This window comes from Electrona antarctica (genome assembly GCF_951216825.1).
Source record: "Electrona antarctica genome assembly, chromosome: 16".
NCBI lineage: Eukaryota > Metazoa > Chordata > Actinopteri > Myctophiformes > Myctophidae > Electrona > Electrona antarctica.
Window position 1 is genome coordinate 24,271,365 of NC_136797.1, and position 25,815 is coordinate 24,297,179.

Here is a 25,815-nt window from a genome sequence, read left to right on the forward strand (position 1 = left end):
ATGAGTGACCTAATGGCTGTCGTTGCTAAGTTTTTTTTCCTGCTTTCTGCTCTACGCGTTTTACTGGCGGTTCATTTGGAATTGGTGGACACAGGAAATCTAGATGCTCCAGATGTAATCGACTACAAGGATCCTTGTAAAGCTGGTAAAGTGTTGTTGTTTTTTTTATTAACTCATAGCCTATATGATTGATTAGGGTGGTTTGTTTTTATTGGTTTTGTCTATTATATATCAAAGTTGTGTTTCTTGATTTGTAGTCTTAATAGCCTATACATTTTAAAGCCTTCAACTTAAATCTAAAAACGTTGTGATTAATATTCTTGTAGCATGCAGTAGCTGAAGAAAGGGAAACTAATTCTTAATTAAAATAATTAATACCGGTATGTTTTTTTGCACCCACAACTCATTCCCTGTCCCAATGACTGTTACTTGGAATCACCTGGATGGTCGAAATGTTCATGACTAAAAGTCTAAAATGGTAACTTTTCTGTAGGTCCTACATTTTGACGCCTGTTGTTTTGTAAGTGCAGGTGCATGGTTAACTTACCGGTCACTTGTGGCCTGTGCCTTCAGCAGTGGAGACAGCTACCCTAGCCTATTGCTCACCTAATTTTGAACTTTTGATATATCCAGCAGCTACTGTATTTAATAAATTGAATGACACACATTCAGATAGAGATAGACAGATAGATAGATAGATAGATAGATAGATAGATAGATACAATGTACACGCATAAGTCATAATTACAAATGGAATGAACAATACTGAGGATTTTATGTGTATGAACTAAATCATTTCAAATCAATGAATTACTCCATGTAGTCAATCTTGTGAAGCACAGTGACAGTTTCTAAATTATATTTTTATTTTGCCACACAGAAGCATAACCCTGCCAAATAAGCAGGAAGAGGAAGCCTAAAAAATAGTCAAACATTTCATCTTCTGTAACTTTATTTCTGCAAATTGAAGTCTCACAATGTATGTTTTATTGTAGGCTACTGTATGTTAGCGTGGTTCAGAAGGAGGTTGAGCCACGCATCTATAAGAGAGTCTGTCTGTCTGTCAATAATCTCGCAAACTTCTGGACCTATCATATCAGTACCAAATCTGTGCACACTGCTTGTATTAGGCCATTATTATATATATATTTGAGGGGCGCTAGTCCCTCCTATATCCAGCTTTTGGTGTGTGTCCACAAACTTTGTCCTACACAAACATTAAATTCCCATTGACAGTGAATGGAGAATGTTACGTCATAGTGGCAAATAGACCAGTGTCTATTTTACGTCATGATGATGATGTACGATGATAAGGGGCAAGAGCACCCCTCACTTCACATGGGTGTGATTTCTATATTACACATTCATTTTATAATCGATAATTGCCCAAATTTGGAGTCATACAGTAACATTATAGATATGCCAACTGACATCATAGACTACAGGCCACATAAAGTCCAAGATCTACATGGGAGACACGCTGTGTTAGCTTGTTTTTGTACAATCCGTACATTTCTTTGCAATGCCTCTGAATTGGTCAAAGAAACAACATTGTCTTATTTCACCTGCATGATTGAGAATATAGATTTGTATTACACTCGGTTAAACGTTTTGACAATATCTATTATGAATTGTTCTTGCACATTTAATTTGAAACTGCTTGAAAACAAACCATGTCTTCCCTGAGGCTGTTGCCTGGAGACCATACAGTAGGTCATTGAGGCCATGTCAGAGCAGTCCTCGGTTGGACACTGGTGAAATCCCTCTAGCTTCAGTCATTTACAGTCACCATTTGCATGAGTGAATTCACTTCAAAGGCAGTCACAGCTAGGGCCTGCTATATAGTTGGACAATCTGGACTTGCTGGGTTGTTACTAGTTACATCACCTGAGGAAATGTAGGGACTTAAAGTTGTTTTTTAGTTTTTGTCTAAGCATGGATAACTAAAATTAATACAAAACAATAGGCCTACATTATAATGGGCATAAAAAGCCAAATATTGCACTGTATTAAAACTAAACATAGTTCTGTGTTGTCAGGCTAGTATCACTCCGCGCCTTTGCAATTGCGAAACATTCATATAGTGTGACATTATATCGGCGGTGAGTTTTTATGCATGTGCTGGAGCACGCAGATCTCAGACCTGAGGTTACAGTTATTAAGGCGGATGCTGCTGACCAGCTGCAATCATTTGACAAATATGTATTTTGTACATTGAATGTCTGACAGAGAAGATGACGACGGAGCTCCTCCTTGTCTCAGGAGAGACCAGCTGAGAGGATGGCAGAGCTCAAAGACAAGACGCGTACAAAGACATTGCAGGCATTATGATTCTGAATGCGTATGATGGCGCTCTCTCTTCACAGCGGTGTGAATATTTTTTTGCTCTGTGAAAGTATTTTCACAGTGCAGGAAAATCCATAATTCCCGATTCATAATAATGAATGTTTTATCAATTAGCTATTCAACAGTTGTATGCAGTTCAGCCCTGGGTATATGCATACAACCCTCTTTTTCAAGTTCAACCTTTTGAAATCACATACAGTAGCTGCTGTACGCCACCAATGTATGCATGTTTCTGTGTGCTGAATTGCTGTGCACGCTGCATTTAGGACATGTACGTGTGCTCTTCAAACACGAGATTGGGCTTTTTCTTACGAGGGCAGAGATAGAGCCTACTGTAGGCCTATACTAATCACGTGACGGCATATGGACACAACAAAGCTGACCTGTGTTGGCTGGAGATAGGAACAACATGGCTCAAATGTGGATATTGGACTTCATGTGGCCAGCCTGTGATCTCAGTCATCTTCTATGACTTATGTACGGCATCTTTGGCCTACCGGCGATGTGCACAAGAAATGTGGTGCCAATTGATCCAGTGGGTTTGCAAGTTTAACTCCAGACTCACACACTGACAGACAGACACACAGTCAGACAGCACCTCTTATAGACGGCTAGACTCCTGCAGAGCCACGGCATAATAATTGCTGAATGTGAATATAATGTTGATGTGTTGTGTTCAAACAAGCGGTTATGGGTGCGCTCTGGAGTTTGTTCAGTCCATACTGTATGTCCATCATGACCTACAGTTCATTTAACTCACTGTTCAAACAGCCGATATAATGAGCTCTGGTCTGCTTATCGTGGGTGTTTTCTTAGCATGTGTGAGAGAGAGTGAGTGTTTTCTTTGCGTGCGTGCGTGCGTGCGTGCTTGCGTGCGTGCGTGCGTGCGCATGCGTGCGTGCGTGGGCGTGTGCGTGCGCGCGTGCGGCAGAACGCCAATGTTGTTTTTATGAAATATTAACAACCGCACCCGATAATTTGTGTGTTCAATAATAGTAATAATATATTTGAGATTATTTAATCCACCTAATTTGTGTATTATTCAAATTGAATTTGAATCGGATATTTCCATTGTTATTATTAGGCTATTTAAATGTTTGTTTTTGTTTTGTATTTAACTGTGATATGTGGACAATACAGTATTTACATGTGTCTGACCTAGCTGCCTTTTGGGGAGACATAGCCTTGGACGAGGAGGACCTCCGAATGCTTAAAGTGGGCCACATCCTGGATGCTACACGGACCACCACCAACCATACAGGTATCAAGTACAAAACCGCTGCTTTAAGGGACCCCCAGGGGTTCTTTGGGGGGTTCCAGGGGGCACCCAGCTAAAGGATGTTTAGTTAATAGAAACCAAATGGACCCATATGGCTTTGTAACTCACTGATTTACAGAGATCAAAATCTCGTCAAAAGGAAGGTGGCGTAATGCCTATTAAATTGGGGTCTCCTCGTAATTAAAGAGGTTGAGAACCTATATATAAACACGAGTGATTTATGTTTTGTGTCATTAAATAAAACGGGCACAGTGAGTTCAATGCGTGAGGGTGGTAACTTGTTTTTGCTTTGTTGCATTGGTGACAGTCAACAGCTCCACTTCCACTACTGAGAGCAGTCAAAATGACAAAGCTACATATAAGCTCCCTCGATGGAGGAGGGCAGCTACCTCCAGACCTGAGCGTATCTGGCCAGATGGCGTCATTCCATATGTGATTAGTGGCAATTTCAGTGGTGAGTAAAGAATCTTTGCTTTTCTTTTTTCTAACAGCAATAATATGACTATTGTTCTATATCTATGCTATAACATACTTTTCGGGAGAACTTACTAAAACAGAGATAGTAAAATAATTTCTTGTAAATCTTTTTCATAGACAATACTAAGATTAATACATTCAAATGAAACTGCCAAATAATACAGATTATTTAATCAGTTTTCACCAGCAAAAAAAAGTTTTTTTAATTTGTGTACTCATCTCATTCAGTAGTCATTCAGTTGTGAAAACAGACACACAGGAAAAGAGTGTATGCTATTTATTGATCGATAGAATACTTTATTAACAGGCTTTGGGCCAAGCCAAGGCCTATAGGCTTGTTTCCATTGTGGTCCTCTGTATAATATCGGAATCGATCAGAATCGGTATCGGCAGATATGACCCTGCAAATAATCGGCGATCGGATATGTCATAATTTCATAATCGTGCACCCCTACCAAATACAAATAATTCTGGGGGTCCTTGACATCAAAAGGTTTTTCAGACCTGAGGCCGATTTTTTAATCGGCCTCAGGTCTTTATCACAGTGACAAAATGTCCTCATGCCATCCAGGTAACCAACGGGCCATATTCCGCCAGGCGATGCGCCACTGGGAGAAGCACACTTGTGTGACTTTCATTGAGAGGACAACTGAGGAGAGCTACATAGTTTTCACATACCGACCATGTGGGTGAGTTGGTGCATATACAGTAAAGGCACGCACGCAAGCACACACGCATGCACACACGCATGCACACACGCGTGCACACACGCACGCACACGCACGCACGCACACACACACACACTGCTATTCGCAGAAAATAGCAGATCAACAAGCTCACAACATCTGCTATTGGTTAGGGGCCACACAACAAAATACTCAACTTAATTGAACTAACCAATTGTGAGTTAAATTAACACAGAAGATTTTGTTATGCATTTGGATTCTTTTTTTTTTAATGATTTTATTAATTGAGCCTAACAAGTGCAAGTAGGCTCTAATGCCACTTTTGTCTGTGTGTATGCATTTCAGCAAATCTATCCACCAGAGGGTGCTCTAAATGCCAAACGGGTTAGTTGAACAGGAGGGTTATTTGTAAATATTAATCTCCATGCCTTTAGGTAGCAGGTACTTACTACCTCTACGTCACTGCTGCTAGGTATAAGGTAACATACCTTATACCTAGCAGCAGTGACGTAGAGTCTGTAGACTTTTGTTTTCAATTTATATGATCTTCAAGGGTGTTTTCCTTTATGAGATCAGCTCAGTTATTATTAGAACAAATTAAGAAGCAGAGTAAATGCACCATTTAGCAGAGTTAAGGAAATGATATTGATAGGGAATTGTTGAAATTATTTCATGAAATCCCACTGACTGATAATTCGGTTAATTTTTAATTTATTGTCGCTTCAAACACATGCCACTTGAAGTAGGCTAGCCATTGTACTTGCTTTACATAATACGGTAATTAAATAATAGATCCTGCTGAAAGTGGTGGAATACTTCTCCCTACTTGTAACAATAAGCATAATTATACGGCCAGAGAGGCCACATATGCTTGTCGTGTTTTTCGACTTCTTCCGCGCCTTCAACATCATCCAAACACGCCGACTAGCCGAGAAACATAGAGTGATGCAGGCGGACCACGGCTTGATGACCTGGATTACGCAGGTCATCTACAGATTCTTTTCATACTTTTCATACTAGGAAACACATAATGGGGGGACTTTTTTATTATTTCCACACAAAAGCTGTTAATGACATGGTAAAATGTTGAAAATGAGTGGAATGCCCCTTAAAGTAGCCCGCCCAATTGGTCAGCTGACTGCAACATCAGCGAATGACGTGTGGGACTTGCACACACTTATACACCCACATAGTAATGCAGCATGTTAACCCCTTGAGTATAGTATGCGCCTTTGAGCATGGCATGAACTCCCTCGACTATGTCTGACTGAACTAACTCCGCAAGCTACGCATCATTTCTTTTTGGGAAACAGCATACGGTACATATTTCGTAAAACAAGGCTGATTTGTCTCTACAGGTGTTGCTCTTATGTTGGAAGGAGAGGTGGTGGCCCTCAGGCTATCTCTATTGGGAAAAACTGTGATAAATTTGGCATAGTGGTACATGAGCTAGGCCACGTGATTGGCTTCTGGCATGAACATACACGTCCAGACCGTGATGAGCATGTCGGCATCATCAGGGACAACATCCAGCCAGGTAATGTTTATGCATGGATGTGTGTTTTACTATAGCATACTACATGAAATGCTTGAGTGGCTATGGCTGTGATTTCACATAAATGCACCTATTATGTGAACATTTTGCTAGATGCTAACTTTAAAGTGCATGCTTGTTTGTTAAAGGACCACTTCACCACTTTTCAACATCTCTTCATATAATTGGTCCTCACTAATGTTCATGATAAAACACCACCATTTTTTCCTACTCAGTCTGTGTCTCATAGGAGGGCTTTTGGCAGTTCGGACACCCGTCCACCAGTGACATCATCATTAGGCAGATTTTTTTTTAAACAATATTTGTTTTAAAATAAATTTAGATTTGTATTATCGTGAGAACGATGGCTTCAACTTTTGCATTGCAACTTTTCAGGAAAAGAAAGCCTGCCGTTTCTATTAGCTTGGATTCACCATCGATGATGTCACTGGTGGACGGGTTTCTGAACTGCCCACAGCCTTCCTATGAGACACAGACTGAGTAGGAAATAATTGTGGTATTTTATCATGAACATTAGTTAGGACCAATTATAGGAAGAGAAGTTGAAAAGTGGTGAAGTGGTCCAAAATGTGAAAATCAATTATAAATAATTGAAAAACAAAAGGAGAATATTATTTGCAAACCTTAAGAACTGCAGTCTATGTTAGTGACAGGTTATGAATGCAAAAGCACTTGTATAGGCTAATTTAATACACACACTGTCTTCCCATGTATAGGTTATTATTATACACACACCGTCCTCCCCCTGTATAGGATACCTTAATGCACAGTCTTCAACATCATCAGGAAAGAATGAGCAGACACAGTGTATCATCTAGGCACCAGGGTAGACAAGTACAGACCAACAATACCTAGACTCTGATCAGTCAGTCTGTGTCATGTGTCATGATTGATTAACTCATGAGTAATATTAAGTTAACCTGACTCCGCCAGATGGGGCAGCAGAGAGTACACTGGGTTCCCCCCTCCTGCTCCCATCTGGGAACTCTCAGGCAGACTAGATGCTCCGGCCACAAAACGGCCTGGCCAATCAGCGGCAGCTAGAGGCGGGATCAAGGCAGCACTGTGTATGCCTTGATCCCGCCTCTAGCTGCCGCTGATTGGCTCCCAGATGGGAGCAGGAGGGGGGATCCCAGTGTACTCTCTGGCTGCTGCCCCATCTGGCGGAGTCAGGTTAATATTAAGTAGCCCTGGGAACAGTTTGTGAGCCATGTGGCCCATAGCCATACTGCCATAGGCCAGGTTTCTGTAGCGTGAGCCAGCTTGATGTACAAGTACACCCTCTGATGCTAGTATATTGCAGGGGGTTACCCCCAATCCAACCCTGATGATGAATGCCAAGCAGGGATGCATTGGGTACCATTCTTATAGTCTTTGGTATGACTCTGCCCTGCCGGGTATTGAACCCCGACCCGACCTTCCAATGTCAGGGCGCACACTCTAACCACTAGGCTGCTGAGCTAACCTTCTTCCACATACACGTACGTACAGTGTACAGCAGGGGTTCTCAACCTTTTTGGCTGGGGACCCCCGGAAATGCTTTGGCCATGTCTCGCCAGACCTTTCTGTCAAACTCATCACCAAACTGGCCCCCGTAAAATCTGAATCCCCCACCCACCCCTTTTTCCCCTAACTTTATATGTTTCTTTTCCCTTTTTACCTCCTTTATGATGAATTCCTGTTCTGTTCTTTGGCTAAATAGAAGTGTATATTTGTACGTCTCTAAATGTTTTGATGAATTGAACAAGGTGGACCGGACCCTCTTGTAAACAAGTGTAATACTTTATTGGGTCGTCCACTCACAGTTAACAGTGAGTGGACGACCCAAGACTACCTAAGTATTTGTATTGAGTTGTGCTTGAAATGTACTGTAATTCTGCAAACTGTTAAATATTTCAATCAATCAATCGAAAACCTGTTAACTTACTGTTCTGATCTGCCCTGTGTCTAGTGTACAGGCACTGGACATGCCAGTTTTATTTGTGGAAAATACAATTATTATTATTGACTTTTCTTGCCTCTTATTGAATTCCCGATTCTGCATTTACCAACAGGGCAGGAGTACAACTTCTTGAAAATGGAGCCAGGAGAGGTTGACTCACTTGAAGAAGTATATGACTTTGACAGCATCATGCACTATGCAAGGAACACATTTTCCAGGTTGGCACATTATGTTTCTCTAATCATGTCATAAATTACTAAACGGTTTCACTAGATGGTTCATTTTCTTGCTCAATGGCGTTAAAATTGTATTTCTTATGGCAGAGGAACATTAGCCTAACCCTTCTTGCTGCATTATAACACCATTTATGAAATGGTGATGATTTAATGAAAATATTCCTTCAAGAGTTGTTCCTTTGACCAGTCCAACTATACTTACTGCTAAACAATATAACTTACTGCTAAACAGTTACAAGCGCCTCAGAGGATTTTATCCATAGTGGTTTCACAGTAGCTCCTTTTCATTGATGTCTCATGCATGATGCTACCCATGTTGCCTTTTTCTGTGTTTTGCTTCTTTTTAACCTCCACTACTTTGCTCGTCTGGGTCATGGAGGAAAGCCAAGCTAAATAAAGCGGGGGCCGTTTGGGCTTTGTGTGGGACAATTTTGGGCTAGAGTGGCCTTGTTCTCTGGCATTCAGGATTGGGCTCCACTGAGCCGGCTGGCACTGACTAAAGCCCTCATTCAACCACTCTGTTTGCACATGCTTGTCGTTCATGGGTGCATCACCATGGGAACTGTACAAGAGTGAGCCACTGACTTAGGATTGAAAATAAAAACATCAAGGTGTTGAGTATCAAAAGGATATGAAAAGATATTATGGTCTAGTAATTTTTAATAACAGATTAGTAACTTCTCATTTATTTCTAGCTATTGAACAATTTGTCATTGTGAGATATTGTGACTAAAGCCTGATGTTTGACAACATCAATGTCTATACATTTGTATTACTACGGTAATCACTTTCCCCTGCTTTTTGAGGGGCGCTAGCCCCTCCTATGCCCAGATTTGTGTGTCTGTGTGTACCCCATAGTGATCATTTGATTGGCTGAGCACGGAATGTGAGGTATGATGATAAGAGCGCCCCTCACTTCACACGAGTATGATGTTTGAGGTAGCGCCCCTCAAACATCATACCCGCCCCTCCTATGTCCAGCTTTTAGTGTGTGTCCACAAACTTTGTCCTACACAAACATTAAATTCCCACTGACAATGAATGGACAATTTTACGTCATAGTGTAAACGCAAACATTGCGTTACACAAACATTGATGTTTGCATAAGGGTTTGAGGTCCCTAGATATGACGATATGACGATATGAATTGTGACAGCCGGTCTTCCGTTTTTTTTTGCTGGTACAGAGTATCATAAAATGATCGCTAAGCCTGCATACAATAACACCTTTCTTGCTAATTCTGGATTTGTCCGAGGTCAGAATGAGATCAATGACAGTTTGAGTAGAATCACACACTCTAGTGGGTTGGGTAATATAGATGGCTGACACTATGTACAAAGTTACATCTTCGTCAAGATGTAACTGAAACACACAAACGTTGTCGCTTTTTTTTACGTGCACCCTGATAATAAAATTAGGGCTTGAACTGAGTTTCGCCAGTGCCTCCTTTTCTAATGTAACCTGTCCTGCCTCTGAGATGCACCAGGCTGGCCTGCCACAGGCTAGAGGCGCGGTTGGAACCCCCTTCTGGTTACTCAGAGTATACCAGACCGATTTTATACAGACATTTCTCATGAACATGGACACAAGAAATGAAAGCTGCGCAGACCACCTAGGTGGATGTCTATAGGCAGACATCATGTACAGTATATCTGCACGGAGTGCTCCCTGAGTAAAGGTGGCCTTACACTAGCCGATAATCGGGCATTTTTGTCGCTCGGGGGGTGCCCGACCGCTCAAAGCGCGATCGGGATCGGCCCGATCAACATCAAGAATGTTTGATATTTGCTCTGCCCCGCTCCGATTACCCTGTAGTGTGTGGTGCTATCAGATTTCAGATTGAAAAAAATCGGCTAGTGTAAGGCCACCTTTAGTCGTTTATTTGAGTGGGTTTTATGAATTGGGCTTTACACTGAGAAACTCTTCTTTGGACCAGTAATACATTGAAGACAAAAGTGAGGAGGCAAATTATGATTGGCCGGAATGAGATGATGTCTGATGACAAGAGCGCACACATACTCACTTCACACGAGTATGATTTTTTTCTTTTTCTCTCAAACAGGGGCATCTTCTTAGACACGATCATGCCACGTTATGATGTCAATGGAGCCAGGCCTCCCATTGGCCAGAGGACCAGACTTAGCAAAGGGGATATTACACAAGCCCGCAAACTCTACAAATGTCCAAGTGAGACCAATTTTGATGGGATACAAATTTGAATCACCCTGTTTGCATTTTAACCCATTTTGACCTGAGATCAGAATCTAAAAATGTCTTCTACATCCTGACAGTTTTCTGAAAAAGCTATGTTTCTAGGTCAGTGGTTCTTCGATTTTTCAAAAATAGCAGACCTACAGAGATCTGCTATTTTTCAATAGCCCAAAATGGGTTAAAAGCCAATTGAGGATTGCTAATTCTGACCATACTGTAAATGTATTACATCTATGGTATATTTATAGATACAGTATAGTCAGTTGTTGTTGTTGTTATTGTTTTCATGTCTTTGTCTCATATTATTATTATGGCGTGTGAATATAATCAAGTTTTTGTCTCTTGTTTATGATAATATGATATGCCACATGAAAGAATGTGGGGACAGCCTACAGGACAGTGTTGGAAACTTCTCTTCACCTGGTTTCCCCAATGGCTATGAATCCTATGCTCACTGTATATGGAGAATCTCTGTTACGCCAGGAGAAAAGGTGGGTTGATGGCATCTCGGCATCTGGCAAAATTCTGATATTCATTTGGCTGAGATTTGACACTGTCTTAGGAACCTCTTGAATCCCTTGTCTCTTTGCCTGTGTATCACTGTGTATTTCTCACAGATAATTCTGAACTTTACTTCCATGGATCTCTTCAGGAGCCACTTGTGCTGGTATGACCATGTGGAGGTTCGAGATGGGTTCGGGAGGAATGCTCCTCTGAAAGGTCTTTACATGTCAGCCCATTTAAAGTAGACTTCCTCACTGAACCAAGAAAGAGAACAATCCAGGTCAAAAAGTAATAACAATAATAATGCACAGCTTTGTTTAATTTTCCTATTTGATGAATATACTAGAAAAGTTTGCCAGGCCGGGTTGTCAGTCACAGGGTGCAGCCGTCATGGAGAATAGGGTTTGCGCGACAGGCGGTGCAACTTTGTGGTAGCCCCTAATGGGCTATAGGTATATGGGCCCCTCAACATGCGTGCGACTCCAATTTGGGGATGATTGGATGTTGGCTTCATGATGACATGTGGCAAGAAATCCTACACATTTTGTGAAGCTATTACAGCTGTTAGGCTTATTTTTACCTTTGACACAATCCTGTTTCTGGTTTGACACAAATTTGGACCGGAAGGTCACCAAAAAAATGTCAGCACTTGTGCAGGAAACCGGCTTCAAATCCGGGATAGAAGAGGAAAGTTACATAGTGCATCTCAGATGGTACAAGCATGACCTTTCTTGTGACCACCGCGCTCTGACTATTGCTCTACTTGTGATGTAGAAAATAAAATCAAAAAATAGTTAAAACTCATTCTTGCTGTGTGCGACCTACCTCTCTTCCCATAAATACAAGCACGATCATTTCTTTCATTTCATTTATCACAACAGGCCGTTTCTGTGGAGATAAGCTTCCAGAACCGATCATATCGACAGACAGTCGACTGTGGATTGAATTCAGAAGCAGCAGCAATTGGATGGGAAAAGGCTTCTCAGCGGTTTATGAAGGTGCAACATTCAAAACGGAGACACGCACGCACGCACGCACGCACACACACACACACACATAAGGACACACACACACACATAAGGACACACAAGCACACACAATACGCTTGGCTGACTCACTGACCAGCTGTCTTCCCTATAGGTTATAGGCAAACTAAAGCCATATCTTCCCTATAGGGGGCATTCGGCAGCTAGTCTCTCAAGCCTGTCCCTTCCACAGTCCTCAGAGTCAGTCTTTCATTCCACCCAGTCAAAGTTGACTAGATGACAACGTCTTCTGCCGGTGTCACACATTGAAATAGCAGATCTACATGTGCTCGCAACACATCACAATGCGATATGTTGTGAGCTTGTCGTTTGGCGCCAAGCAACCAAGTATAAATCAGGTAGAATAAACATGCTATAGAGCGTCGCAGTCCCGCCAGGCCCTCCCGCCATGACGACGCCAGGCCCAGGAAATGAATCCCAATGCATCTTTCCCATAGACATTTCAAAAAGTATTTATTTAAAGACCTTTTAAGCGTCGTACGAAGCCAACTCGAGTCGTGACAAATCATGACAACAAACACAATATTTTGGACCAAACAAATAATTACAAAGAAGAAAAACAACAAAAAAGTGTTGTAACCTTCCGTTTTTTTCTACTTTCTAATTCTTTGTTTGGCCCAAAACATTGTGTTTATTTGTCACGACAAGAGTTGGCTTTGTTAATTACTTTCTGAAAAGTCTATGAGGAAAATGAACGGGGATTTCTTTTCCGCGTCTCTCGAGGGGGCGGGACTGCATGCTCTATTAATCCCAAACAAGAGGGGTAATAATGTCTCCCAAAGGTGGTGTTTTGCATCCCATACTCACGCTTTCCTTTCTGTTTTAACCCAGATTTATCTTCATTTTTAGCCCCTCCTTTTCCCAGCTTTTTGTGTTTGTGTGGGGTACATGCTTTATTTTGGCATACTATTGGTCCGACAATGACAACCTACCTCAAACCCTAACCTAACCACAAGCACGGAGCAGCGCATGTTCGCCAACCTTAGCGCATGTTTGCCAACCTTAGGGCATGTTTGCCAAACTTAATCCGGTTGCCAACCTTAAAGCATGTAATCTTATCGTTTTCCGCATGTCCTATGGTATGTCGGATAAGCGTGCGCACCCCGTTTGTGTGTACTACCCCATAGCGATGATTTGATTGGCTGAGTACCCCATAGCTATGATTTGATTGGCTGAGGAAAGTATGTATTGAGGATAAAAAGTGAGGACAGAAAAGTGAAAACGGTAAAGTGAGTACGTCATACGTCATGACGATGTATGATAAGAGCGCCCCTCACTTCACACGAGTGTGATTTTTGAAGTGTGAAGTGAGGGGCGCTCTTATCATCGTATCATCAATCATGGCGTAAAATAGACACTACCTATTTGCTCAGACACTATGGCATAAACTTCTCCATTCATTGTCAATGGGAATTTAATGTTTGTTTAAGATGTTTGCAGACGGTAACCAAAAACTGGACGTAGGAGGGGCTAGCGTCCCTCAAAAAGTGATTTTCGTTGACCAACACCATTGTGCAACACGGTGCTGTATAAATTAGGCTTTACTCTCTCCCTGTTCAGCCATCTGTGGTGGAGAAGTGAAACGAGACAATGGCCATATCCAGTCCCCCAACTATCCGGATGATTACCGACCCAACAAAGTGTGCATGTGGAACATCACGGTAGCACAGGGTTTCCATGTTGGCCTCTCCTTCCAATCATTTGAGGTGTGATATTGAGGTGTTTCTGTCATTTTCAATCATTTGGATGTATCCTGGCATCATTTCATTAAAATACATTATTAGTTTTAGAATATTATAGTATGTATTTGATGTGATTTGTTTTTGTTGCATTTGCATTAGGTAGAGAGGTTTAAAAGCTAACGTTGTAGGTATTCATTGTATGTTAATGCTTTTGTGAAGAGCAAAATGTGAAAATCACATCCCAACGCATTCTGTTGAAAGTTGACTCTTTCCGCGCTGACAGTGGCGGTGTGGAATCAATTGGGTATGGCAAGCTATGGCATCTGCCATACCTTGGCTCCAGAGGGAATTTTGTTTTGCTAAAAATACGAAAATATGCCAAACAAATAGAAATAAGCAAATAACCACACAAATGGAGGAAATCGGGCCATAAAAAGAGGCAAATAACGTCACGTAACTCTTTTCGTGAACTTGCCATACCGTAGCTTTTGCTGAAATGACGCCACTCTTATGATCATGTTTTAGGGTGGCAAAACAAATCACAGCACTCCATCTTTAATGTTTTTGTGATCCAGAAGACGAGTCTGTTACATGACCCTCACAGCACATGAATAGGCCACTACGCTTTGATCTTGTGTGTATGTGTAATGATCCTGTACTGCAGTGGTTTTCAACCGGTGGTCCGGGGACCACCAGTGGTCCTTGAGGGGATTCCAAATGGACCCTTACGGGTCTATTTGTTTCCATTTTACGCTCTCTCAAGAGTTACATTATTGTCAAACATGTGCATTACTTAATTTATGAGAAGTCTACACAATTAGAGAATGTAGAAGAATTGTTATTTTGGTCAACGTTTGCCAAAAGTATGGAATTGTAAACAAAATATTTTTTTAGTCTTGGGTCTGAGAGGCTAAATCTCATCAAATCGTGGCTAAAATGCAATAATAATAATGGGCCTTGATGTGAAATTTGTTAAACCACTGCTGTACTGCAACAATCTCACTGTCTCTCAATATGTAGATCGAGAGACACGACAGCTGCGCTTATGACTACTTGGAAGTGAGGGATGGCAGTTCTGAGAGCGGCCCCCTGCTGGGCCGTTTTTGCGGCTATGAAAGACCAGATGACATCAAAAGCAGCTCCAACCAGCTCTGGATGAAGTTTGTTTCCGATGGATCAGTCAACAAAGCAGGCTTTGCTGCCAACTTTTTCAAAGGTCAGAAGATAATGCTTAATCTCCGAATTAGTGGGGCTTGCTTGCCGGAGTGAGCACACTCATTTTCTCTTCACTTTATTTATTTATTCTTACCATTTTTGAGGGGCGCTATAGCCCCTCCTATGCCCAGCTATGAGGCTTTGTGTGAACATAAACATTGGCTGATGATTGGCTGATCACCCCATAGCGATGATTTGATTGATTGAGCAAAGTACATATAGAGGGTATGCGCATGCTTAAAGTGAATGGCACATCGAGTGGCAAAGGAACATGCAAAGTGAGTTTAACATTGTTTAATGTTGTTTAATGCAATCAGATAGGACTTTTCTGTTTGGATGCATGGGTTGTCAAGGCCAGAAAGTAGTTTTTATCCACTCAGTAGGCGTTCCTGCATAACTTCCTGGTTTGGTGATGATGTCACGCGCATACTCTCTATAGAGAATAAAAGTGTGAGCAAAAAAAGTGAAGATACCAAAAGTGATTGGCCGGAATGACATTTGTGATGATTTGATTGGCTGAGCACGGAATGTGATGTATGATGATAAGAGTACCCCTCACTTCACACGAGTGTGATTTTTTAAAATTATATTTCATTATTTTTTTAGTAAACTCAATGGCAGCTGTATTTGTTTGCAAGTACACCAATTTGTCCACTAGATGGAGCCATACACAAATCAACTACATTAGTCAGCAATTGTTTTAATTTTCACAGGGTTTTGATTTTGCTTCTTTTGCTAGAGATGGATGAGTGTTCTAAACCTGATAATGGTCACTGCGAGCAGCGCTGTTTGAATACCCTGGGAAGCTACAGGTGTGCATGTGACCCTGGCTATGAGCTGGCTCCGGACAAACGCAGCTGTGAGAGTGAGTATAAAGTGGCCCCAACTAACCCTGACCTGACACTAGGGCATTCACTTCTAGTCATTTTTACTAGTTGACTAGTTGCCTAGTTTACTAGTCGACTAGTCGACTAGTTGTTTAACCACCTATTATGTTAAAAAAAACATATATTTTGGAAATAAATATTTGTACATTTAAAAACTGTGTACATTGGTGACTATAACTATAATCTACCTGATCTTGAGGCCTACAAAATCGGGGAAACAAAAAAAAAAATGTTTTTTTTTCCTTTTTTCTTATCAACTAGTCGACTAGTTTCTTTACTAGTCGACTAGTTGCTTAATGCCCTACCTGACACCCTTTTTTCCCCTTTCTTTGGTTTAAGTTCTTTTTATAGGCAATTATTTACATAGAGAGACGGGAAGTTGAGGCTAGAGAGAGAGAGAGAGGGGAACGTGTGCAACACAATTGCTGTTCATTTGTTATTTAATTGATTTGAGCGTGGCGGTGGGAGCAAACAGTGCATAACACCACCAGGAACGCATATTATGCAGAGGAAGGAACGAATCCAGTCTTAGGTGAGCTTAAATACCCTGCCCAATTCAGCTGATTAATTGATTTGAGCGTGGCGGTGGGAGCAAACAGTGCATAACACCACCAGGAACGCATATGCAGAGGAAGGAACGTCTTAGGTGAGCTTAAATACCCTGCCCAATTGGTCAGCTGATTGCCACCTCAGCGAGTGACATGTGGGTCTTGAATGTGCCCCTAGCTAGCGTATATCTGACTGAACTAACTCCGCAAGCTAGTAGAAGCTACGTATCATTCATATATTTTTCTTGTTTCTTTGTTATTGTCATCTGTTGTATTCAATAAATATAAAATAAATATAGTGGTAATTCTATATTCTCTACCCAAGGAAATGCTTAATTTTTACAACAGACTCTGTCTGTAATCAAACCAAAGATTTTGCAACCGTATGGTTGGCCCCAGTTCCCTCAGTTCAGATTGTTGTTCTTCTTTTTTTAAGCCACATTTCTGTCACATTAAAGTCAACCGTGTCTCTCACCAGCAGCTGCCTGTGGTGGCTTTATCACCAAGCTGAATGGTTCTTTTACCTCCCCCGGATGGCCCACAGAATATCCCCCCAACAAGAACTGTGTCTGGCAGATTGTGGCACCCATTCAGTATCGCATCACTCTTCTGTTCGATGCATTTGAGACTGAAGGCAATGATGTAAGGTACCATCATCATATCAGTTTGTTTTTGCTGTCTTTATAGAGCGCCTGAAGTCCTGACGTCACTCGCTCGCCCCCTGGTTCACGGAAGTAATTTCTCTATGGAGAATAAGTGTCTCAGCGACATTGTCGGGGAGGTGGGGAGGTCATATCTGATACCGTCTGTTTCTAGCGAAAATGTAACTAATTCAGCAGCAGTAACATTAGCGTTTTCAGTCAGTTGATTCTTCATATCCATATGAGTGAAAGGCCAGAATGGCATTTTTATTTTTCAAACACAGTTCTTATAATATAAGAACTGTGTTCTTATATTATATTATATTATGAGGCGATCTAAAATAGTCCTATGGGGATTACAATGCAAATAAAATGTACATGAACCCGGACATGAACCCCCTCTACCGATATTAACGTCAGACTTCGGTGCTCTATGTCTGTATTCATTAGATATGGGGTCTTCAACAAGGGGTCCAGGACCCCTAGGAGGTCCTCAGAGTAACTAAGGGGGGGGGGGGGGGGGGGGGGGGGGGCATTAACCACTTGAACCATAGCATTCCTATTCTGAGGAGAACGTTATCCAAAAATAGCAGATCTACAAGCTTGCGAGAGTAGACAAAGCACATAGTGAAAGGTATTGAGGGTTTAACCCATTCTGGACGGGAACCCCTTTTGGTGTTTTAACTATTGAAAAATAGCAGATCTACAAGCTCATAGCGCGCCACCGAGTGGCGCGCTACGAGCTTGTAGGTCTGCTATTTTTGAAGAGTCGTGAAAATGCGGCACAAATCTTTGAATATATATTCTTTCAGAAGACTTTTCAGGCCGTGGTTAAATGTCTGAAAATACACATTAACATGAATCCAACATGACAGTGCTGTCAAACAAGTCTATGGAGCTATCCGTTAAATCTATGAAAATGTTTAATCTGCAACACAATTACAATATGTCCCTGCTTCAGCTCTCTCTTAGTTAGGGGTTCCTCCTTGGCCTGAAAAACTTTGAAGGCCCCGGCCCCCTGCTTTAGATCATTGTTTCTCAAACCCTGATTTATGAATCCAAGTAACCCCTTTATCCAACCCTTTACCTTTACAACATTTTGCTTAGAAAATATTTACATCAAAAGACCAATTTTGCGTGCAACATTAAACCTGTATACCTTTCTATTCAGTAACAGTTGTGCTAGTCAAGTTCTTGATTTTATTTGGTATAGGTTCATTTGAAAGGAAAATGCATGTGGTCTCCGAGGCTATACAAAGTGTGTTTGTCTGGGCAAATCAAAATTCAGTGAAAACTGTGCGGAAACATTTCCGAAATTTTTAAAATAAGTAATTTACGGCTGTCCTTCATAACAGGATGGTATATCTACCTACAGTAGATGGTTTTCAAAGTAGTGGGCATAGGTTTGTTAGCTCTAGTTTTCTCCGCTGTTCTGTCTATGCTCGTCTGTCTATGCAAGGCTATAGAGCGTCGCAGTCCCGCCCCCTACCATGGACCAGGAAATGAATCCCAATGCATTTTTCCCATAGACATTTCAAAAAGTATTTATTTAAAGACGGTTACGCCGCGGACAAAGCCAACTCTTGTCGTGACAACTCATGACAACACAAACAATATTTTGGACCAAACTAATAATTACAAAGAAGAAAAACAACAAAAAAAGTGTTGTAACCTGCCGTTTTTTTCTTCTTTCTAATTATTTGTTCGGCCCAAAAATTGTGTTTGTTGTCATGATTTGTCACGACTCGAGTTGGCTTTGTCCGCGGCGTAAACGTCTTTAAATAAATACTTTCTGAAATGTCTATGAGGAAAATGAACGGAGAATCATTTCCTGGTCCATGGTAGAGGGCGGGACTGCGACGCTCTATACCCTGGGTACCAAAGTAAGCCTTTCTGGTGTTTGCTTCAGGTGTGTAAATATGATTATGTGGAGGTCCGTAGCGGGTTGAGTTCAGACTCAAAGCTTCATGGTAAGTTCTGCGGAGCAGAGAAACCTGAGATCATCACCTCCCAGCACAACAATATGCGGATTGAGTTCAAGTCGGACAACACCGTCTCCAAGAAGGGGTTCAAAGCACAGTTCTTCTCTGGTGAGCCATTACATTTAACCCATTTTGGGCGGGAACCCCTTTTGGTGTTTTAACTATTGAAAAATAGCAGATCTACAAGCTCATAGCGCGGCACCGAGTGCCACGCTATGAACTTTTAGGTCTGCTATTTTTGAAAAATCGTGAAAATGTGCCTCAAATCTTTGAATATATATTATTACAGACTTACAGAGTGAACATTTTAACTAAAATCTTTGCTTCTGGGGAGGTCCCTGGAAGAACATATTTTCAGATGGGGGACGGAGGCATATTACATATAATGTTTGGGGTCCTTGACATGAAATATTGAGAACCACTGATATAGAAACATGAGGTTTTTCAGAAAACTGTCAGGATTTTGAAGAATTTGTCAAATGTCAACGTCAGGCCTAAATGGGTTAAATTATTGAGGCTGTGTTCTGTTATACACTGTAAATAACAATTCACTTATTTTGTACACTTCATTCATACCCCTCCCCCACCAGATAAAGATGAGTGCTCCAAAGAGAATGGTGGCTGCCAGCACGAATGCGTGAATACATTTGGGAGCTACACTTGTCAGTGCCGTAGCGGTTTCATATTGCACGATAATAAGCACGACTGCAAAGAAGGTACGGTATTTATCTTTTCTCTAGCATGGCCATATTTGCCTTCATGTGTTTTAATAAGATTAATAAGATTTCATATATTGACGGGATGGATCAAAGGATTTCAATTTCAATTTTAGACATTTAAAGGGCCCTATTTTAGGCAAACAGTGAACAGTCATGAAGACAAAAGTGTGGTGGCTGGGGCATAGCGACATATGTTTGGCATTTTCCAGGGGGTGCATACTTAGTTTAGACTAGTCAAGTCTAAACTAAGTAGGGGGCACGGTGGCACAGTCGGTAGTGCTGTCGCCTCACAGCTAGAAGGTCCTGGGTTTGATTCCCGCTGGGGACGCTGTGGGCGCTGGCGGCGTGTCCTCTCCTCCGCGTCATCAGTGCCCATACCCGAGGTGGGGTTGGCAAAGGGGCCTTTCTGTGTGGAGTTTGCATGTTCTCCCCGTGTCCCCTAGGGTAGGTACCCTCACAAAAACATGCAGTAATCCTGGTCTCTAAACTGCCTCCCCCTGGCCAGCTGGGGCACCTGATGGAGGGGAAAGGAACTGGTTGGAATAACGTGTTCCTTCCACGCGCTACGTCCAACCAGGGAAACTCCCCCCTGTCAGGTGCAAAGGAGAAACTTGGACACTCATGCATGAAGGAAGCATGAGTTCAAGTCCGTTGCTCTCCACAGGTTGGCGGAGGGTGTGTAGAGCCCAGGATCACATTAGATAATTGACACGGGTGCAAAATGGGTTACAAAATCGTGGGATAAAAAAAACAAAAAAAACAACAACTAAGTACTGCACCCTTTTCCAGACAGGACTCGGGAGATGAATAGACTACAGCATTTATATCAAACATTTGCCACGAACGTACACGTCTTGCCACGGACACACTGTGTACGGACAAACTGATGACTCCTGGTCATGATGACCAATCAAATTAACATGTTTTTCATGACCTTTAAGAGCAGCCAACCACTATGTGTACTTGTAATGTTCACAGTGTCATGGCAGAAAAGTCTCAGAAACTGGTGACCTTGTGTGGGAGATGAATCCAAAAGAAAGTACGCACATCTCTAAAAAACGTTCAGGTGCTGAACAAAAAGATACGTACATAGATTCGTCATGCCTGACGAAGACCCATAGGGGGGCGAAACGTTGTCATCCTTCTAAATACAATTCCTGTGGGAGCTACAAAACAGTGTGCGGACTGCGGACCTTCTCTTGTGTGGGAGATCAAACAACAGATATTATGGCACCTCAAATAGAGTGAAAATAGCAGATGATGTCAAATGATCTTGGGAGGAATTAAAGAAATTAAAGAAAAGAGTTTCTCAGTGTAAAGCCCGCCCACTCAAATAAACGACTAACTCTGCTCAGGGTCCACTCCGTGCAGATATACTGTATATGTCTGCCTAGACATCCACCTAGGTGGTCTGCGCAGCTTTCATTTAGTATAGTGTGTCCATGCACAGGTGCGTAACCTGTTCATGGGAAATGTTGTCTGTATTCGAATGGGTCTGGTATAACCTTCGACTGGTAGGAATGTGTAATGATTTATCCAGTGAGAGAGATCATAGGCATCCGTCCGTCAGTGATGACGATGGATTGCGCCCGAGTGGTCCGGTTTTCTTGCAGCGGCGGCTGTGGCTGGACAGCACCCGCTCCGGAGTGGCAGTCTTTAGTGCAGTTGGCGCAGACGAAACGAGAGGGGACTGGCACAGGAGTGGGGGCTGCTTCACGCAGTTTCCTCTTCTGTCTCTTCGCCTGCAGCACGGAGATGTGCCTCTCCTCGGCACGGCGAGTTCCTGCAGCGACAGTCTGCCTCCAAACTCCAATATTATCATCATGACAGCATTAGAAAGCATAAAAAGAGTATTTTATACATTTTTCCTCCAGCGATTCACACCAAAGTGAAACAGACAGGCAGAACATAACACTTTTCTTTTCTTACTTTTGTTGTACATATTTTATGTTTTTTTTCATAAAAAGTATAAAAAATATTTTTTCCATCTTGAGGGATTCATACCAAAGTGAAACAGACAGGCAGAATCATAACGCAGGATTGTATTGCTTTGGGGACGTCTCTCTGGCTCCGCCTCCGACCAAATAAATGGTGCCAAAAATAGCAATGGGTGACAGTTCAACAGTAACGCAGCTTTCTATGCACCAGTAGACCTGGTCCACTTAGGCACAAATCGTGTTTGTGGTCCTGGATGATGCCAAAATTGCAGAGCACTTCTGATTTGCAAATGACACACCCACTACTCAACCTCTCATTCCACACAGTGAGTCCCCAAAACACACACACACACACACACATGCACGCACGGGAGAAACATGCCACTATGCCTCCAGAAAGGGTCAAGTCACCCATTCGCCTCATGCCATTCTGCCTGTCCCAAAATGGGGCCCTCAGTCCAAGTACGGTTTAGGCCTGTACATTCTTCTTCAAAAGTAAAGTGTGCGTGCGTGTAAATATTTCCTTTGCCTGTAATATGCCCCGAATATTTCAATTTCAGGTCTCTTAAAGGTTTCATGACATTAATTTATTTATTAATTAATTTTTCGTTCTTCTTTTAGGTTTTATGACCTCAATTACAATTGAACATTCAGTGGATTTTCTGTGGTCTGGAGAAAACTGGGGTTTGGAAGCCTTTTGAGCTGCAATGAAAACAGGCAAAACAGGCAAAACAGTGACATCTGCTGGCAAATCCCATTGACATATATGGGATTTGCTGGCTCTTACATCACAAACAGCAGGGAAATCAGAGCACTTGTTTGAACCAGAAAACCCCAGACCACAGAAAATCTACTGAATGTTAAAAGTTCAGGTTTTGTGGGTGCAATTGAGCTCAGAAAACAATTAAGAAAAATTACAAAACTTTTTTTTAATGTCACAATCTCTTTAAGTAGCACAACATGTTTTGACTGGTGGTGTTTTTTTTTCTTTTCTTTCATGTGTGTTGTTTTATGTTTGCTCTAATCCCAAATCCCAGCGGGCTGCGACCTTGTGGTGAACAGTGTAATCGGCACAATCAGCAGTCCAAACTGGCCTGATACATACCCCACCAAGAAAACATGTACCTGGTCCCTGTCCACAACCCCAGGACACCGAATCAAAATAGTATGTTTGATTACAGTGCATGGGTTATATGCCAAGATATATTTTTTATTTTGTTTTGCCTTAAAGGACGACTTCACCCATTTTCAACCTGTCTTCATATAATTGGTCCTCCTCACTAATGCTTATGATAATATGGTACCATTTTTGTCTACTCGGTCTGTGTCTCATAGCCATAGGAGGGCTGTGGAGAGTTCATAAACCAGTGACATCATCGTTAGGCAGACTTTTCATTTTTTGTGAGAACAATGGCTTCCATTATAGAATGCTAACTTTACAAGAAGAGAATGCCTGCCATTTCTATTAGTTTGAATTCCCCATGATGATGTCACTGGTAGGCAGGTTTTTGAACTGTCCACAGGCACAGACCTCCTCTGAGACACAGGCAGAGTAGACAAAAATGGTAGAATAGGTTGAGTAGGGGTGCAATGTTGTGTACATTTTAAAGGTGTTGAAATCTGCTACTGCACATTATTCTCCTTAAATCTTGTATTCTCATACTGTACTTGCATCTCACCATACTGTATTTTCATCTCACCATATTGTTTTTGAATCTCACCATACTGTATTTGCATCTCACCATACTGTATTTGCATCTCACCATACTGTATTTGCATCTCACCATACTGTATTTGAATCTCACCATATACTGTATGTGAATCTCACCATATACTGTATGTGAATCTCACCATATACTGTATGTGAATCTCACCATTCTTGATTCTCAGACTTTCAATGAAATTGACATGGAGGCTCACCTGGAGTGTGCCTACGACCACCTAGAGATCTTCGATGGACGTGATGAACTAGCTCCCAGCCTGGGACGCTTCTGTGGAACCAAGAAGCCCTCTCCAGTCATTTCTGGTTTCAACAATTTGTTCCTGCGCTTTGTCTCTGATAATTCCGTACAGAAGAGAGGGTTTGAGGCTTCACATAGTGCAGGTGGGCATATTAGCAGCTGAAAGCAACTCTCAGCATTACAAAAAAAATCACACCCGTGTGAACTGAGTGGTGCAACTCCCCCCCCCCCCCCCCCCCTCTCTCTCTCATTAGCAGGCAACAGTGCAGCACTATCTCTCTCTCTCTGTTTCTGGCACGACAGCGCCCCTACTGGTACTCATGAGTCACACATGAGTCACACACAAACATAGGTTAACACATAGTCACACACATAGGTTAACACATAGTCACACACATAGGTTAACACGGACATTGATGTTCCTTGGAGTGGTTGCACCACTCAATAACACATAGTCACACACATAGGTTAACACATAGTCACACACATAGGTTAACACATAGTCACACACATAGGTTAACACGGATATTGATGTTCCTTGGAGTGGGTGCACCACTCAATAACACATAGTCACACACATAGGTTAACACATAGTCACACACATAGGTTAACACATAGTCACACACATAGGTTAACACATAGTCACACACATAGTTTAACACATAGTCACACACATAGGTTAACACATAGTCACACACATAGGTTAACACATAGTCACACACATAGGTTAACACATAGTCACACACATAGGTTAACACGGACATTGCTGTTCCTTGGAGTGGTTGCACCACTCAAAAAGGCCAGACTGTGTAAAAATGTACATTTCTCAGAGGACATGAACAGTGTAGAAGTGAAATGGGAGTTTTCTTTTTGAAACGCTGCATTCCTCAGTCTTTTTTACCAGCTCCTCTTTTGGAATATGTCTCTAATTTTGTGGTTTTGTGGTACATTCCCAGAGTGCGGTGGAAGCCTGAAAGCTGAGGTCAAGTCTAAGGACCTGTACTCCCATGCCCAGTTTGGAGATAACAACTACCCTGGTGGCTCTGCCTGCCAGTGGGTGGTCTCTGCAGAAAAAGGCTACGGAGTGGAGATCATCTTTCAAGTGTTTGAGATCGAGGAAGAGGCAGACTGTGGTTATGACTACGTGGAGCTGTATGACGGGGCTGACATCAAGGCTCCGAGGCTGGGACGATATTGTGGGTCTGGGGTAAGGGCGACATTTGCATGCTCCAGATCGATTTGCTTGTTATGGTATGACAATAATTTAATGTGATAACTCTTCTCTCTCTCTCTCTTCCCCTCCCCTCTCTCTTTATTTCAGCCCCCTGAGGAGATCTACTCAGCAGGGGATGCAATCGTCATAAAATTTCATTCCGATGACTCTATCAATAAAAAGGGCTTTCATGTGCGCTACACGAGCACAAAGTTCCAGGACACATTACATGCAAGCAAGTGACTGTAGTACTACTTACAGTATGAGACTTCACTCTTAATGGTTGGACACATCTACATCCCGATGAGTGAACGTTCCAAACTCCAGCCTACATATTCTGTAAGGAATAAAGCATGCAGTGACATTGACGATGTTTTGGCAAGTATAAGTTAAGCTTTAGAACTGATTGACCAATTGTAATTAGTGTATGGATTTAATTTATGTCCATATATGAATAGAGCCTTAATGTGTATGCACATAAATCAAATCTCACTGAATTTTCAACAACGAAATCTCTCTTGCTTGCTTTTCATCATGTCAATCTGGAAAAGAAACGATTCCTGTTCTGTCAGCCTTATTAGCCCTGAAATACTATGGTAATTAATCCCAGAAACAGGCCTCTAAACACTAAACACATTTTCCAAGTCTTTTGGATGCTGTCACACACATGTTTATTTTGATGTTAATTACAGATGAGGCTTCACTATTATAACTATTTTTGATCTTTAGGCGAGTGAATACGTAAAAG

At 41.9% G+C, this 25,815-nt stretch overlaps 1 protein-coding gene across 1 annotated transcript; it reads left to right on the plus strand.

Moving 5' to 3' along the window:
- On the plus strand, positions 1-25,689 carry LOC306939359 (bone morphogenetic protein 1-like; the record flags this gene model as incomplete). Its single annotated transcript, XM_079523946.1, has 20 exons — positions 1-145; positions 3,509-3,607; positions 3,933-4,079; positions 4,674-4,791; positions 6,147-6,325; positions 8,398-8,503; positions 10,584-10,708; positions 11,108-11,223; positions 11,350-11,452; positions 12,118-12,234; positions 13,843-13,988; positions 14,985-15,180; positions 15,919-16,044; positions 17,096-17,256; positions 19,165-19,345; positions 19,828-19,953; positions 22,931-23,058; positions 23,784-23,997; positions 24,811-25,061; positions 25,176-25,689. The coding sequence occupies 20 exons, from the start codon at positions 1-3 to the stop codon at positions 25,308-25,310; spliced, it is 2,919 nt and encodes a 972-aa protein (XP_079380072.1). The 3' UTR covers positions 25,311-25,689.
- Positions 25,690-25,815: the final 126 nt, after the last annotated feature.